Below are 17,072 nucleotides of genomic sequence, written 5' to 3'. Positions count from 1 at the left end.
GCGGCGCCCGGGCGCCCCTATGAACGGGCCGCCATTGCTGCTCTACATGGTCTTCAAAAAGTAAAAAATAATGAGGCTTTTACACAGAACCAGGTACATCCTACGATGCTTCATCACAACGTCAATATATTCAACGGTAATACTTTTACACTGCTAAACAAATTCAAGAGTGGTTAATGAACAACCAGGAACATGAATTTAAACAAGCTCCATGCTTCCCTTGTTCCCGGATCTAAACATCATTGGTCATAAAATCTTTATAGGAAATCTTTTATTTTTGACAACTCACAGAAAATACAGAGACCAAATGACAAACTTGTCAAAATATATCACCGATTAAAAAATCATAGCACATGGAAAACAATTGAGATTATAAGCAACACCGAGATCATGAAACGAATATTCCTGGAGTCCGGCACTAAAGAGTCTCTGTACCTCACGAGATTTATTTTTTACCTGTTGAATACCGGCATGAAAGAAAAGCAGAACCAGGAGATAAAAAAACAGCCAATGCTGTTATCCGAGGAAGAGGTTAAACCCTGAAACATGCAAATCGTATACCACTCAAGCTCTGGCACCTGCTGTAAAACTCATCACATTCCCTTCTCTGATCGAATAGATCCATCAGTCTTTGCTGATGTCTGCCTGCGGTCGGAGCATGTGACGTGGCCGGGGAGGAGTCCTGTGGTGTCCGGACACCTTGTAGGTCAGCCTTGTTCCCGCTGCCCTTCCAGCAGCCATCTCTGGTCTCACCGGCCGCTGCCATCTTCCACTCTGGTCATAGAGTGATCGTGCTTCCTGGATCTGTGCCCAAGCCTTTCGGTTATGGTCACCGCTTCCAGCTGATGGAAAGTGTTTTCAGGCTTCCCATTTTTGGTCTGCAACCCCTTCTGTTCACAGCCCTCACAGAAGCGGGACGGCCAATTCTCCACCACCTTTGGCTTCATTGCTAGCACTATCACAGTGAGTTTGGCCATTCTGACAATTTTTTCCCATTTGTACTGGTTACATGTTTTATAAACAATAAACTGTTTTAAATTTTACACGGATTCCATCTCCAATTGATTCCTTGCCACCTCCTGGATCTGCACCTCCCAATTATGTTGTACTTGAGAGGCTGAGCAGGACTCTGTAGTCCTTAAATGTCTCAGTACACCCTGGTTCCCAAAAATGTTGCAAAACCTGCTCCTCTTGGCCATCTCAACATGACCTCAAAAAGGTGTATAAGCCACATGTAACATCTGCACCTAAAAGGCTGATGTATCACCAGTTGTTCAACCACTGTGTCAGACTCCTTGGTGACTCTAGACAAGAGGTCGTGATTCACAGCAAAATGGAGGAACCGCATATCTGCCCCAGGTTGCTATGGCCAATCCTACAAACACTGCCAGTGGAGCCAACCTTAGCAGGGAGGGCCCAGCAGCACCAAAGAAGATTCCAGGGATGGAACTGAATCCAAAGTCAGAGGATAACATGATTTCAGGCTGCAAGCATTAGCACCATTAGAAGGTTAAAGACTTCCTTCCTAGCTTGTAATTTCAGCTCTCCCAGTTAAGCTTTGAAAATGAAAGCTAGACACTGGATGCTATGCACAGCTGCCCCAGATTCAGGTTGTTGAGGGAGAGCTATACGATATAAGGGGGATGAGAGTCTGCTCTTACTCATTCACTTGAAGTGTAAACATTTCAGTTTGAGCTATTGAATTCTGTAAGCAGGACATAAGAAAAAATTTGGAAAAAAAAAAAAAAAGGGAGCCTAAAGGGCCACCAGCTGTCCAGAAATGAAAATGGATATCAATATGCAATGTCATTTATCCAACGTAACTATTTCCCCTCTTGAACAATATTAATTTTTCAGACACCTGTTAAAAATCTGCATTTTTGGCTATAAAAGTTACTTAAAATCCTCAGCTCTTTCTGAGAAAGGTGAATGTGACGAAAGCAGCCTTGGTAAATGAACGTTTCCCTTAATGTGAATTTCCTTAGCACATTTACTTATAGCAGTTGCCACTCACCTTCTTTCCTCCCTCATGCTGAGCAAAGTTGGTACATAAGTCTTTCAACAGCTGTGTTGTCTCATTGGGCACATGATACATAAGTATCTTTCCATAGCATTTCATATTACTTTCCATTTGAGGGAAGGGAAGGCGTCCTATGTATCTCAAAGCTTCTTGAAAATTCTATAACAAACACAAAATAGTTTTAAAAATATGCATGAGATATACATTTCTGAAAACAAATAAACATCTTACTTGGTCATTTACAACTGCTTGTACTAAAAATGGGCATAAACCCAGAGACTGCGATGCTTAACCACTTCAGTACAGGGCACCCTTTACACCTTCCTGTCCAGACCAATTTTCAGCGCCATCACATTCTGAATGACAATTGCACGGTCATGCGACGCTGTACCCCAACAACAGTTTTTAAGATTTTTTTCCCCCCACAAATAGAGCTTTCTTTTGGTGGTATTGGATCACCTCTGAGGTTTTACATTTTTTACGCTACAAATAAAATAAAAAAATTATTTGTTTGTTACAAAACTTATAAAATAAGTACATTCTCTCCTTCACCGATTGCCACTGATGAGACAGTACTGATTGCCACAGATGAGGTGCCACTGATGGCCACTCATGGGTGGAACCAATAGGTGGCATTTATCAGAGGCACTGGCAGGCATCACTGATGGGGCACAGAGTGCCATCCCTAATAGCCTCTATTGGGCTTACCTGGTAGTCATGGGTGGGCATCCCTGCTGGCCATGTGTGGTGCTGCAGCCCCCCCCCCCCCCCCTCCCCCCAATCAGGAGAGCAGCAAATTGGCTCTCCTCTACTCGCGTTTGTCAGTGCAAGTAGAGGAAAAGCCGATGCACGGCTTTTTCCGTTTACACTTTGATCAGCTGTGATTGGACACCGCTGATCACGTGGTAAAGAGCCTCTATCAGATGCTTTTACCGCGATCGGATATGTGGTGCATCAGGCTAACATCACCGATCACCTCGCTGTGCCCCCCGCGGGTACGCCATCGCGTCATACGATGCCAAGTCAGGATAATGAAACCACTTCCCAGATGTCATTTTGCTATACGCAATATACATTACAGCTTACCAACCATTAGAGGTGGTGGTTGCATTCATCTTTTAGTCTTTTTTCCCCCCCTCTGTTTTCACCTGGTGATCTGGCCAGTAACACATCTCCTTTATTAGAGTGCCTCCGCTCTGGATGAATAAACACAGGAGACACAGCAGACAGCTGTGAAACTGGGGGAATAAATAGCTGATCACCTACTAGTGTTAGGACTGTCCCATCCCAGTAAACTGATATATTTTTTTAGCAGAGCTTGTTCTTTTGAAAAACAACAGACTTAATAGCTGGTTCACCAGGTGAAAATAAAAGCAAGCAAGCCTAAAGAGGAATAAAATGGTGCAGACATCCCATCTGAGAACTGATAAGCTGCTTTAAAAACACTTCAATACCAGGCACTTTTCCCCCCTTCCTGCCCAAGACAATTTTCGGCTTTCAGCGCTGTCGCACTTTGAACAATTGTGCGGTCATGCTACACTGTACCCAAACACATTTATAATTTCGTTCCTGCAAATAGAGCTTTCTTTTGGTGGTATTTGATCACTGCTGGGTTTTAATTTATTTGTGCAACAAATAAAAAAAGAAAATTTAAGATTTTGAAAAAAAAATAAAAATTTTGTTTCCATTATAAAATGTTGTAAATAAGCACATTTCCTTTCACTGGTAGGCACTGATGATGGGCACTAATAGGCACTCATAGGCAGCACTGACTGGCACCATTTGTGGGCACTGATTGGCATAAATTTTAGGCACAGATTGGCATCCCTGGTGGCCATGGGTGGCATACCGGGTGATCATTAGTGGTGGCAATCCCTGGTGGTCTGAAGTGGGTATCCTCAGGCGGGCTGTGCTGATAATCAGCGCAGACCCCCATCAGAAGAGCAGCCGACCGGGTCTCCTCTACTTTACTGATACACGGCTTTTCCTGTTTACATCGTGATCAGCTGTGATTGAACACAGCTGATCATGTGGTAAAGAGCCTCCGTCAGAGGCCCTTTACTGAAATCAGTGTTGCGGTGTGTCAGATCGAAATACATCATAGGACGTCCAATCAGGATAATGGAACCACCGCCCAGCCATCATTCTGAAGAAAGAAAGTCACCGCTCCAGGTGGGTCTACTATACGGTCACACACTGTTACAGGATTCCAAGGGTGCTGGCGGTGCACTAGGCAAGCATAAAAGAGATAGAAGAAGGATGGATGGCCGCACTCCAAAAACCGTACAGGTTGTCTTTTATTAAATGAACAGCAGATACATCACCAGATCAAAACAGGAACAGGGGAACAGCCGACGTTTCGCACAAAATCAGTGCTTATTCATGGATAAGCACTGATGAATAAGCACTGATTTTGTGCGAAACGTCGGCTGTTCCCCTGTTCCTGTTTTGATCTGGTGATGTATCTGCTGTTCATTTAAAAAAAGACAACCTGTATGGTTTTTGGAGTGCGGCCATCCATCCTTCATCTATCTTTTATGCCAGCCATCATTCTGCTATAGGCTGGGTAGGAAGTGGTTAAAACTAAGCCTTATACATAGATAAGATTACCATTCATCCATGTGTGGTAGGTCTGTCCTTGGGAAACTGCATTACTTACTCCTGACCTCTGAGTTACTTACCACTGATCTCTGAACTCTGCTATGCTGCTCAGTACTGACCCCTGAATCCTGTGTTACATACTACTGATCTCTGACCACAGTGCAAATTTTGAAGATTACATTTTCCACAATGTGAGTGAAAGCTTGTGTTAAATGCGATTCTACTGCTTGTACAGAATATGCAAATATTTGAATGTGCATGTTCTGGACACAGGTACACTTTATGCTCTGATGGAGAACCATTTATTTAATATGTAGGCAAAGAGTATAGTCAGACATTGAAGAAAACCACTTACCTTGATATCTTCTAGCTGTATTTTTAAGTACCATTCATGGTGGGCATGCTTCTCTGCCAAGTACAGGGCATGTGAATGGTAACCAGCTTGCCGAAGGACCTTAATAGCTATTTCTACATCAAAATGTACCTCATCCACACTCGCCTGAGGAATAAATAAGCAAAAAGTTGAGTACTTTTAAGACGACGTAGTATCCATTATGATTAAATAAAAAAAAATAAAAAATAAGTAAAAATTAGGTTTACAGAACTGAAACAATTGTAATTAAAGTGGTTGTAAACCCTGCTTTGTTATTTTTACATACAGGCAAGCCTGTAATAAGGCTTACCTGTAGGTAAAATGAATAATCTCCTAAACTTGCATCGTTTAGGAGATATTCACCCTGCATGCAGCTACTTCAGCGGAACCAAAGGGCATGCAAGGGAGTGACGTCATCATGGCTTCGGCCACTCACAGAGCTGCAGCCCCCGATCCTGGAAGAAAGGACAGAAGAGGTCAGCCTTCTCAGCGGTGAGTAGGCGCTGCTGGAAGGGCTTTGTTCTAAGATATTTCATATTGTGCTAGTATGCAATGCATACTAGCACATTATGCCATTGTCTTGCAGGTTTTTTTTTCCCCCTTTTCGTTTACTACCGCTTTAATTGAAAAAAAAAAAGACATATTAAACATTTAACCTGAAGAAACTGCATGGTTTGAAGGAATGATTAGTTAAGTAAAAAAACTATTATAACAGAGCAGAAGACATTAGCTTTGCTCACTTTAATGAACTCCTCCAGATGAGCGCTGTCCTTTAGCTTTGTATAGCAGTTTAGTAAGAGAGTGGTGTGGTCTGCATTGGCTAGAGATTGTAAATGCAAAGCCTGAAGGTACGCGGTCAAATTATGTATCCTCTGTGCATCTAGAAATTTTCGGATAACATAGGAAGGCTCTAATTTTCCAATTGTTCTGTAAAAGAAAGGGAATGAAGCAACTGTATAGAGAAGATGACGAATACTGGGTACATAAAGCAATGAAAAAATTTAAATATAAAAAGATTGCAAGACAAGAGCTATCCTTCAATAAACATTCTGCAAGGCAATGATCCTGTTTGTACATTTTAGAAACCAGCTCACCATGAAGACTGCCCTGGTGACCAAACATTCTCCCCATAAGCTCTCCTGATCTGACTTGCATTGCCTGATGGGCAAGCAGGACCTAGGTTCCTCTGTGCACTGTATGTTGTGATTTATGGTCACCTTCCTGTCACAACAGCGCATACAGTAAGCTTGATTCTGGTAGATAAAAGGGAAACAGGTTGTTCTAACAAATAAGTCTGAGTGGAGGAGCTATGCGATTAAGGATTTCCACTATATCAGACAGCTGTATGACAATAATAAATTATGCTTGGAGCTGTGCCTTAAAGTTAACAGACACTGGCCAAAAAAATCTCAGCCACGCCTTAATTTTGTAGAAAGCCATGAGGATCTTTAAGCGCTTATCCAAGGTGTCTTTAAAGACCACAACATAAGGTTCTCATTCAAGTGGGAAATGGCCAGGTCAATGGAACTGCATTTCTTGTAGAATTCCTCCTCCATGGGGTACTGCTGAATGGATTCAGAGATTAAAACACCTTCTCTGAATGAACCCAACTGGCATACAACACTTCCAGCTGCCAGGACCCTAGTTCAGTGAATGAGAGAAAAGGACTCTGGAAGTGGTAGCATCAAGTTAGTGCGCACCACGTCCACATATCTGCCTTCATGGGACCATGGCATGCTGAAGAATAGTAGGCCAATAATACCCTATTAAAAAAGGGAAAAGCCACCCAGTGGCAAGTTAGCCCAAAGAGACTGTGCCCTAACATGCAAAGCCGGTACGGGGGGGGGGGGGGACAGAAGGGCGGTACAATTTATTGGGGGTGGCGCAGTGAAGTGTGCTTCTAAAACAGGGGTCGTCAACCCCTGATCCGCAGCCCATGTTTCTGCAGCTGGGCAGTGGCATGAAATTGTAAGGCAGGTGAGAGGTGATGCTAGGCAGGCGGAGAGAGATGATGTCGCCTCTTTGCTCGAAGAAAGAAGATCATTTAAATCTTACAAAGAACATGACAGTAAATGTAAAAAGGAAATCAAAGACCCAAAAATGCAAAACAAATGACAGGATTGCAAAAGATAGGACAAACCGCATAAAATTCTTCAGATATATGAACAGTAAAAAGGTCAGGTCTGAGCATGTAGGCCCTTTACAAAATAGTGGGTGACCGCCGACCGGGGACAAAAAGAAGGCAAAATGTATTAAGGACTGAGCCTGTTTTTTGGACTGTGTTTGCAAAAGTTAAAAACACGGGGCCAGATCCACAAATATCTTGCGTAACTTAAATCTTCCGATTTAAGTTACACTGCCGCAAAATTTCTACCCAAGTGCCCGATCCACAAAGCACTTACCTTGAAATTTGCGGCGGTGTAACTTAAATGTGTCCGGCGCAAGGCGTGCCAAATCTAATGGGGCGAGTCCCATTTAAATTAGGAGCGCTCCCGCGCCGGACGTACTGCGCATGCTCCGTCGGGTAACTTACCCGACGTGCATTGCGCTAACAGACGTCGCTCCGACGTCATTTGCTTAAAAGTTAACGTAAATGGCGTCCAGCGCCATTCACGGACGTCTTACGCAAACGACGTAGATTTTAAAATTTCGACGCGGAAACGACGGCCATACTTAATAGGGCTTAGTCAAATAGGACTTAGCCCTATTTTTACACGGCGTAACTCGACGTAAACGACGTAGATTTAGCGCGACAGGCCCGTCGGAACATTCGTGGATCGCCGTAAGTGTTCATTTGCATATTCTAGGCCGGCCGCAATGGCCTCGCCACCTAGCGGCCGGCCTAGAATTGCATCCTTAAGATCCGACAGTGTAATTTAATTACACATGTCGGATCTTCTGCCTATCTATGGTAAACTGATTCTGTGGATCAGTTCCATAGATAGAAACAGGGATACGACGGCGTATCAGTAGATACGCCGGAGTATCCCTTTTGTGGATAACCCCCACGTTTTTTTGCAAGAAAATTACTTGGAACCCCCAAACATTATACTTTATTTTTCCTAACACCCTAGAGAATAAAAAGGAGGTCATTGCAATACTTTTTGTCACACCGTATTTGTGCAGCGGTCTTACAAGCGCACTTTTTTTAATAAAAAAAAAAAAAAATAAGACAGCAGTAAAGTTAGCTCAATTGTTTTATATTGTGAAAGATAAATGTTATGCCGAGTAAATTGATACCAAACATGTCACGCTTCAAAATTGCACCCGATCGTAGAAATGGCATCAAACTTTTACCCTTAAAAATCTCCATAGGCGACGTTTAAAAAAAAAAAAAAAAAAAAAAAAAAATGTACAGGTTTTGCGTTACAGAGGAGGTCTAGGGCTAGAATTGTTGCTCTCGCTCCAACAATCATGGCGATACCTCACATGTGTGGTTTGAAGATCGGTTTCATATGCGGCAGCTATTCATGTATGCGTTCACTTCTGCGTGTGAGCTCGCAGGAACGCTTTAAAACATTTACAATTTTTTCTTATTTTACTTGATTTTATTTATTTTTACACTGTTTTATTCCTATTACAAGGAGTGTAATAAAAAAAAAAAAAAAAAAAAAAAAGCATGACAGGTCCTATTAATAATAATAATGAGATCTGGGGACCAAAAATACATCAGATCTCATATTTAGAATTTAAAATGCAATAAAAAAAAAATTGTCATTTGAAAAAAAATACAAAAATAAAAATGTCCCTTTAAGATGTATGGGCGTAAGTGACGTTTTGACATTGCTTCCGCCCTGCTATGGAGATGGGTGGGAGCCATCTTGCCCTCACTCGTATCCATACCCAGCCACAGATAGGACCCGATCGCCTCCGCCGCTACCGAGGGGCCCTCTCCCACCACAGAGTGCAGAGACCACCATTATCGCTAACAGGACCGCTGTCAGAAGAGATGAATACCTCGGTTGTGGCAAAGTTCAAAGTCAGGACGTATATATTTGTGCGGCGTTCCTTAAGTGGTTAAGAGCATTGGGCGGAAGTGACGTTTTGACGTCGCTTCTGCCCTGCAATGATATGGAGACAGGTGGGGGCCATCTTTCCCTCACTCGTCTCCATACCAAGCCGGCTAGAGGACGCAATTGCCTCCACTGCTACCAACGGCTCCGGTAAGCGGCAGAGGACACTGGAGTGTGGTGAGAGGGGAGGGCTCCCTCTCCCACCGCTGATAAAAGTAATCTTGCAGCAAATCCGCTACAGAGACCACTTTTAATCCGAAAGTGGACCACACGCTAAAGAAGAGGATACCAGGGTTATGGTAGCTAGTTGCTGCCATAACAATGGTATTCCTCTTCAAAGTACCTACGTAAAACGATGGCGGCGGTCTGGAAGTGGTTAAAGTTGATCATGTGAAAATCGGATTGCCTCTCCGGAGATCAGGAAGGAATTTCTCCCCCTGCTGTAGCAAATTGGATCATGCTTTGCTGGGGTTTTTCGCCTTCCTCTGGATCAACTGTGGGTGAAGTATTGTGTATATAGGATTCTATGATTTATTTATTTAATTTTTTATTGGTTGAACTAGATAGGCTTGCATCTTTTTCAACCTAACTATGTAACTATGGCTATAAATACAGAAATTGTATTGTATTATAAGAAATTTGAACTGTACAGTATAAAATAAATTAAGGACTGTCCCTATAAGTAAATATTTTTGGTGGTAAACGCTATTTATACTTGGTAACATTAGCACAGACATTTTTTGCTATACAAAAGTATGATTAAACCTGGCATGTATCCTAATCTGAAATGCATGTTCTGAATGGACCGACCTTTGAGAATAGACTTACCGGATATATTGTTGGATAGCCCCATCATGATCTCCTTTATTATACAGATGATCTCCATACTGGCGAAAGATCTCAGACAATCCATCGCTGTCCAGGTGCTGACTTTTTGCCAGAGAAATGGCCATTACATACAGGTTTTTCTTAAACAGCATCTGTGGGAGGTACAAAAAAAATAAATTAAGAATAGATGTTTTTTCAACCTCATCCTTGATAATTCCTTTAATCTTCAAATTTTGTAAAGGTTCTAATGTCACCCTTTGCCCCCCTCCCCTTTCTATATTAAAATGCCTTTATTCTGTCATGTAATTTACTATTGTGAACACCATGTTATGTTTTACTAAAGTGTTCTTTCCCGAGGATGATGTTGATATCCTGTATCTGCTCCAATTAGATCCTGTCATTCCACATGGAGGTTATAACAGGCTGTAGACATATGCAAATACGCTTGTTAGTTCCACAATTACAGTGGGAAAAAAAGCTTGTTTTACTTAAAGCAATTGTAAAGTCACAAAAATAAATAATGTAAAGAGGTTTATACTTGCCTGCTTTTTGCTATGATATTGCACACAGCGGCCACTTACCTCCTCTTATGGGATCCCACGCTAGCACTCTCTGCTACTCCTCTTCTGTGTGTTCCCCTGATAGCAAGCCGCTTGCCATGAGAGCACACATGCAGGCTCACTCCTGAGCAAGGCACTGTGCGCTCAGACACACAGCGCGACTTGGCCCAACCTCCCGCTGCTTCCTCACAGTTTTTTTACAGCAGTAGGAGCCAATGGCTCTCATTGCCATCAGCAAAGTCTATAAGACCAGGAAGAGGCAAAAAAGACTTGCAGTCGATAAAGGCAGTGCAAGTTTTTTTACTTTAATGCAATAGATTGGAGTAAAAAAATAAAAATTAAGTGTTTAGAACTACTGTAAGTGTAAATTCCTCATCTTGGAGTACAGTACAAAAGGATCTGTCTGTATAAACCATAGATTTATTGCAGGCTACCTTCAGGTGATTAGGCACTGGCAAAAAACGGGTCGCCCCTACCCTACTGCAATCTCAAATCTCACCCACTCCTGCTTTTATGCAAGCAATAAGGAGTGGACGTCCAAGATGAGGAATTTTCAGGCAAGCCAAAATTCCCCTTTACCCAACTGTACAGTACAGGACTTCACAGTCCATAGAAAATACTGAAGCAATAAACTGAGGGGTGGGCAACAACATACAACACAGAAATGCCAACAGGACCACAATAAACACAAGGGTTAAAGAGCCCAAATGTGTCCCTACCTCAGCTCCCGTGCCAGACAATTTTAAAGGCTCTGGTCCTGTGCTCACATCTATACAGTTGACATGAGTATTTATAGGGTTATTTATCTTGTTCTGTATATTTATATTATTCTACTACAAAATTATACCATATGGTTAGGTCTCTTTATAGCTCACCATTGCATTCGCCCCTGAAGAGTTGGTATATCCCAACGAAACGCGTCGGGAATACAGATGCATGATTGGATTGGATTGGAATAAATACTTATAGAGCGCCGAATGAGAGTTGTGAAACTCGCGTCTAAGCGCTTACCAACAAGCTGGGGGTATCCAGTTCCCAAGAGCAAAAAGAAGAAACTAGGACATCTAAGTAAAAGAGGGGAACAGACAATAAATAAACAGAAATATAAAAAGAAGGGGGGGGGGGGGTGTCAGGGCACAAAAAGCCTATCCCTACTCCCTGACCATGGACCGCAGCCTGGGATTAAGGCAGCGTCCTGCTAAGGGCTTGGAAGGCCAAGTCTCTATCTGTAGGCTTGTGAAAAAAGAAGTGTTTTCAAGCCCTTACGGAAGGCCATCAAGGAGGAGGATGCTCGGAGCTGATGAGGGAGCTGGTTCCAAAGAGAGTTCCCCATTGTTTGGAGCCGGCGGCCACCTTTTGAAGCTGATCGACTAGATTGAATAATTGCTAACAGGGCGTCAGTCGAGCCAAGCTCTCTGGGTGGACAGTAGTGTTGTGTCATATTCGATAAGTACATCGGACCTAGTTGCCAATAGGCCCGAAACACCAGACAGAGTGCCTTGAACTCAACCCGTTTTGCTATCGGGAGCCAGTGTAGATTCTTAAGCACCGGGGAGATGTGATTCCGCCTTGGGCAGTTTGTGACTAGTCTTGCAGCATGATTCTGTGTAATCTGCAATCGTTTTATCCACTTCTGTGGGAGCCCTAGAAAGAAAACATTAGAACAATCTAACCTAGAGTGGATAAGTCCATGAACTAAGATCATACGGTTGTGCTGAGTGAAGAGATTCTTAAATTTCCGTAATAATTGCAGATGATAGTTGGCTGATTTTATGCAATATTTTGCGTGAGGTACGAAGCTTAGTTCAGCATCAAAAATGATACCCAGATTTTTTACCTGCTTAGCTGGAGTTGGGGCAGGGCCAAACGAGGATAGCCAGGCAGGTAAAAAGGTAGAGTTGGCCTGTGGGCCTATCAGCAAAAGCTGATGTTCATACAGATGATTTTATGTTTTTTATACCGTTTTACTCCTAGATTCCCATTATACTATCAAGCCCCTCCAGTGGTTCATGTTGTGCAGGACTTGTCCTTACTCCACGATATGCCAAGTACCATGGTGTTATTATGCATATGTAATTTGTAGCATGTTTATGCGATTTTGTGGATGCAATTTTTGTCATTCAGTATGCTTTATATTATATCACAAGGCATAATAAAATGCTCTTTGCCAAGACTGATCTTTGTTATACACCTCTCATTGCAAGTCCTCAACCAACTCCCCCCTTTTGTGTTGGAACCTAATTAAGCAATAGTGTATACCTTATATGCTTACTCCATATGGTGATTGGCCTCATTTAAAGTCCTGCTGACCAAACTCTTTTTTCTGTTCAAAATTTGGGATGGAGGCCATTTACCTTTGGTGCCTTGGACAACATAATTTTTTCTCGCAGATGACAGCTTAGGCACTTTCTGGCCAAAGCTTGCATTTATTAAGGCCTAAACATCTACCTGGTAGAAAATTAACAAGATATCAACAGGTGACCAAGTGGAGGCCATGCAAATCTGTGATACAGTGGCTTGATACAGGAAAACTCAAAAAAGACAAAAACAGACCTGGTGGAATTAGCTCCGATAGGGAAGGGAACCTTTTCCTTAAAAGTGTAGGAACTGGAAATTGGTTGTCTGATCTTGAAATAGTGGAGTGGGAGGCAGATATTCCCTATAAGGGCGCGTAGGCAAGACAAAAAAAAACCCAATTCTCTTAACAGAAGCCATGGCTGTCAGATATACCCCAACAGCATGAATGACATGCAAGCAGGGTAGGGAAATGTTCTTGCCATGTTTGGAGCAGCACAGAGGGAATAACCTAATATAGCTGGAAGAGAGAGGCCACCTTGTATAGAAGAGGTAGTCTAGATTTCAAAGCCACCTTGTTCCTGTGCAAAACAAGAAAGGTGCTTTACAAGAGAGCTGCCAACTGTGAAGCATATAGAAGATGTAATTGCCACCAGGAAAGCTACTTTACAGAAGAGGTCTGCCAAGAGGATATCTCTTACAGCTAAAAAAGATGGGTCTCTGAAGTCCCAAGAGCACCATGTTTATATCCCAAGATGACACAGAAAGCAAGATTGAGCAACTTCATGAAGAAATTATTAAGGACTGCAAAGAGGATTCTGAAAGAGAATGGATAAGGTAGAAACCATTCCCTCAAGGGGTAACTCCACTTTCACGGGGGGGGGGGGGGGGGAGTAATATAGCATTTGAAATACAATTGTCGCACAAACCATATCGTAATATTATATTATAATATTAAAAAGTACCTTTCCAATCTTCAGCGCTGTAACTTTCTATAAAATACAAAGCAATATGCCAACGTGGAGGCGTTCTGTACAAGGATGGCGTATGGAATGCCCCTCAGAAACGTAATTTTCTGCTTGTGCGGTTGGCTTACCAATTTTCCCAGAAGTCTGCACTAAGATACAAATCAGGTTTTGAGCATCCCCACATGCTCTGCAACAAACATTTCGGTTTTGGTGAAATACTTCCAAAAGGTTAATCAAATCTAAAAAGGGATTCAGACCCTGCCATTTTCCTTGTACATTGCAAGGATTTTAACAAACTTTGCTGCAGAGTCCTACCTTTTGTTATTCTGAGGAAATAGCCGTTTGTATGTGAACATGTGCAAAGTGAATGAGAGTGACTTTATAATCAATCAGCTGCTTAGCAGTAGGACTCAACAAAGTTTGTAAAACATCCTTGCAATGTACAAATATCACCTATTAGCTTGATGGCTTTCAGTTCCCAAAGGTTGATGGAAAGTCTTAGCTCCTCTAGTTGTAACCATTCTCCCCTGGATGCCTCCATTTGGTTTTTGGACGGTAAATAAGTTTCCAAAATCCTCAGAACCATTACACTGGGGGGACTGGTACCACCTGTCCTTGCGAATGAGGTTTCCTCAAGGCAGCCAGTAATACTGCTTATTCTGAGCAGATGCTGGCAGATTGGAGGGTAGGAAGCAAGGAGGGGCAGATATAAATTCCATTTTATACTCCTTCAAAATGACAGAATGGACCCAGGGGGTTCTAGACTGTCACACATGCCAACAAAAGTCCCCTCCACTCCAGAGAAAAACAAAGAGAAGATTTTTTTGACATCTTTAAGTTGGGCCAAGTGTCTGTAGACTATCCCATCATTGTCTCCATCAGAGGGGTGAGAAAGTTTTTTTTGTTTGTTTTTTAGCAGCTTGTGTCAGCTTAGAGAGGCAAGGTTTGCCACCACAGGAAGGACGCACAGTAGATGACAATTGCATCTATGAAGGGGAACATGGATGAGATGCGCACAGTAAGGAATACAGAATGTAGAGTGAAGTGTGATTTTGGATAGTGGGGATCTGAAAACCTCTCCCATAAGTAGCTACTTCAACGTATTTATTAAAGAACTTGCCAAGGAAGCCCACTCTCAAAAGGACATACACAAAAGGGCATTCAGTCTTCGTCAAACAGGGTACATGCAGTGAACCTGTAAGGGAGCTTGAGTTATGGGGTTGGAGAGGTGTCGGAGCAAGAAAACCACTAGTAACTTTAGATACCTGAAGATTCCTCTGGGCCTGTAGTAGACTCATCACTGTCTGTACTGTGTGTTCCTGCTCCCAAGCCAATCCTTCACTGCCAAATGAGGGTATTTCCCTGCAGGTTACTCACTAAATGGACATGAATTGGGCGGGGGTTTGTTTGTCTGGGATGAAGGAGTTGTGGTAACCCAGATGCTAACCAAGTTCAAAATGGACGTTTCCTTTCAGAGTTGGGCAGCTGGCGGTGTGGCAATCAGCTTGCATTGTGGGCCAAATTGTGAAACAATACAAATAGGGAAAAAAACATTAAGAGTGAGTCCGGTGAACCACTTGTGTGCATAGCAACGTGTTATATCTTGTAGAATAAGGATGTAGTGTACAGTACAGAGCCATCAAGACACGTAAACCAGGAACTGGCATTTTAAGGAATACAGGGAAATCTTACCTTGTTCACATCACTTGTTCAGGGTCCAGACTTAAACCATCACGGTAGGCATACCCCTTCAGAGGGTTTTGCGGGTCTGGGTATCAAGGGGATGGACTACGACCCTGGACTTGTATAGCACTAATGCCAAATGCAGGATTCAGTGCCGTAGCAATCATTACAAGCCAGCCCCATGACTGCAGGGTCCAAGTATGGCTTCTAAGATGTGCTTTGGGCTGGGATCGCACATGTCCAGCTGCGTATTGCAGTCCAGAGTTTTCACTGGTTCAGGTGCGGACTTCTGCCTTAATTTGCATCTGAACCAGACCCAAAAATGCACAGGATCCTTTTTAAAACCATACCACAGTCGATCCAGACATGTGTGAACTGGCTTCATTGAATGCCGGTCACATTCACAAGTAATGCGAATTTGATGCGGTTAAAAATGCATCCAATTAATATTTTTTGCGAACCCAGCCTAAGGGTCATCAATTTGTAAACTTCTAATGAGGCCTGAAAGCAGAAGGCAGTTTGATCTTGATAGCAGCGTTAAATCTGGTGATAGTATGGGGAGTATCAAAAGGGGTGTCCCTCAACCCAAGAACACTAGCAAAAAACTAGAGCGTCTATTGCTTGTTAAAGCTGGAGCTTCATGGAGTGGGTGGGGATATATGAGGACACTTGGGGGTGGACTCAATGTTTTTTTTTTTGTCCAATCACCTGAAGGTAGTGGCATATAATCCATGGGCTGTGAATCAATTCCTGTGTCTTGTACTTTATGATAAACAAAAAAAAACACTTTTATTTGGTCAGCCTCTTAATGCCCACTGGGGCTTGTTTTGGCTTTGAAGACTCATGTGCTGCTGTATCAATGAGGGGGTCCAGAGTGGACAGCATTTATTAAGAAGCTTTCAATTGTGGCTCATAAACTATAAGGGTTGCCATTAGCCATCGTAGGCAAGCAACAACTTTAGTAATTTTATCTTACTCAAAATTTTCATTTGGGGAGTACCTCACCAAATATGAAATATTTCTTGTAAGGGATGCTCAAAATCTGACTTGTATCTTAGTGCAATACTTCTGGGAAAAATAGGCAGTAAGCCAATCACAAACAGAAAATGACATTTCTAGGTGGTGTTCTGTACATCAATTGTGCCAGGTAACACCAACTCCTCCAGGTAGCCATATTGCATTTAAAGAAAATTACAGTGCTGCAGATTGAAAATGAAGGTCATTTACAATAGCATTATATTATAATATGACTTGTGTAGCCATTGTATATGCTATATTTTTTCATTTGCCATTTTCTTTCTCCATGTAAAAAGATTTAATTTTGTAAACAATATGTCTTCCACTGAAGTAAATTGAAAAGATGGTTACCTCTAGTTTAGTCTGTGTGTCCTTTTCATGGAAAGCGTGCAGGAGGCCATCACGCGTCAGAACATAAAGAGAACCCCATTCAGCTAAGACATCAACCACCTCAGTCAGTGTGCAGCTGTATGCAATAAGCTTGTTTCCCAAATCATAAATTGTCAATGTCTGTCTGTCAGGTGCATGGGTATCTCCCGAGCGTGCAGCAAAGTCTGATCTGCAAGTGAAGCACATGTGAGACAAACCAAAAGCAAAATACACAAGAGCAGCAATAACATACTGAGAAAGTACATGAATGTTGGGATTAAAATAAACTTTAACAAAAAATGGTAAAAAAAAAAAAATATCATTAGGTTGGCAGGAAGTAGAAGA

General features: G+C 42.4%; 1 protein-coding gene across 1 annotated transcript in view; it reads right to left on the bottom strand.

Moving 5' to 3' along the window:
• The window catches only part of VPS11 (VPS11 core subunit of CORVET and HOPS complexes), a 60,970-nt gene that overhangs the window by 25,437 nt on the left and 18,461 nt on the right, over positions 1-17,072 (bottom strand). The window contains exons 6-10 of the mRNA XM_040325443.1: positions 16,710-16,917; positions 9,836-9,987; positions 5,735-5,921; positions 4,977-5,120; positions 2,015-2,179 (exon numbers count right to left, since the gene is read on the bottom strand). Coding sequence (XP_040181377.1) covers positions 2,015-2,179; positions 4,977-5,120; positions 5,735-5,921; positions 9,836-9,987; positions 16,710-16,917 — 856 coding nt within the window. The remainder of the gene's footprint in view (positions 1-2,014; positions 2,180-4,976; positions 5,121-5,734; positions 5,922-9,835; positions 9,988-16,709; positions 16,918-17,072) is intronic.

Source organism: Rana temporaria, chromosome 10, assembly GCF_905171775.1.
Source record: "Rana temporaria chromosome 10, aRanTem1.1, whole genome shotgun sequence".
Classification (NCBI taxonomy): Eukaryota; Metazoa; Chordata; class Amphibia; order Anura; family Ranidae; genus Rana; species Rana temporaria.
Note: the sequence above shows the minus strand (reverse complement) of the source record. Positions and strands in the feature narration are given on the sequence as shown.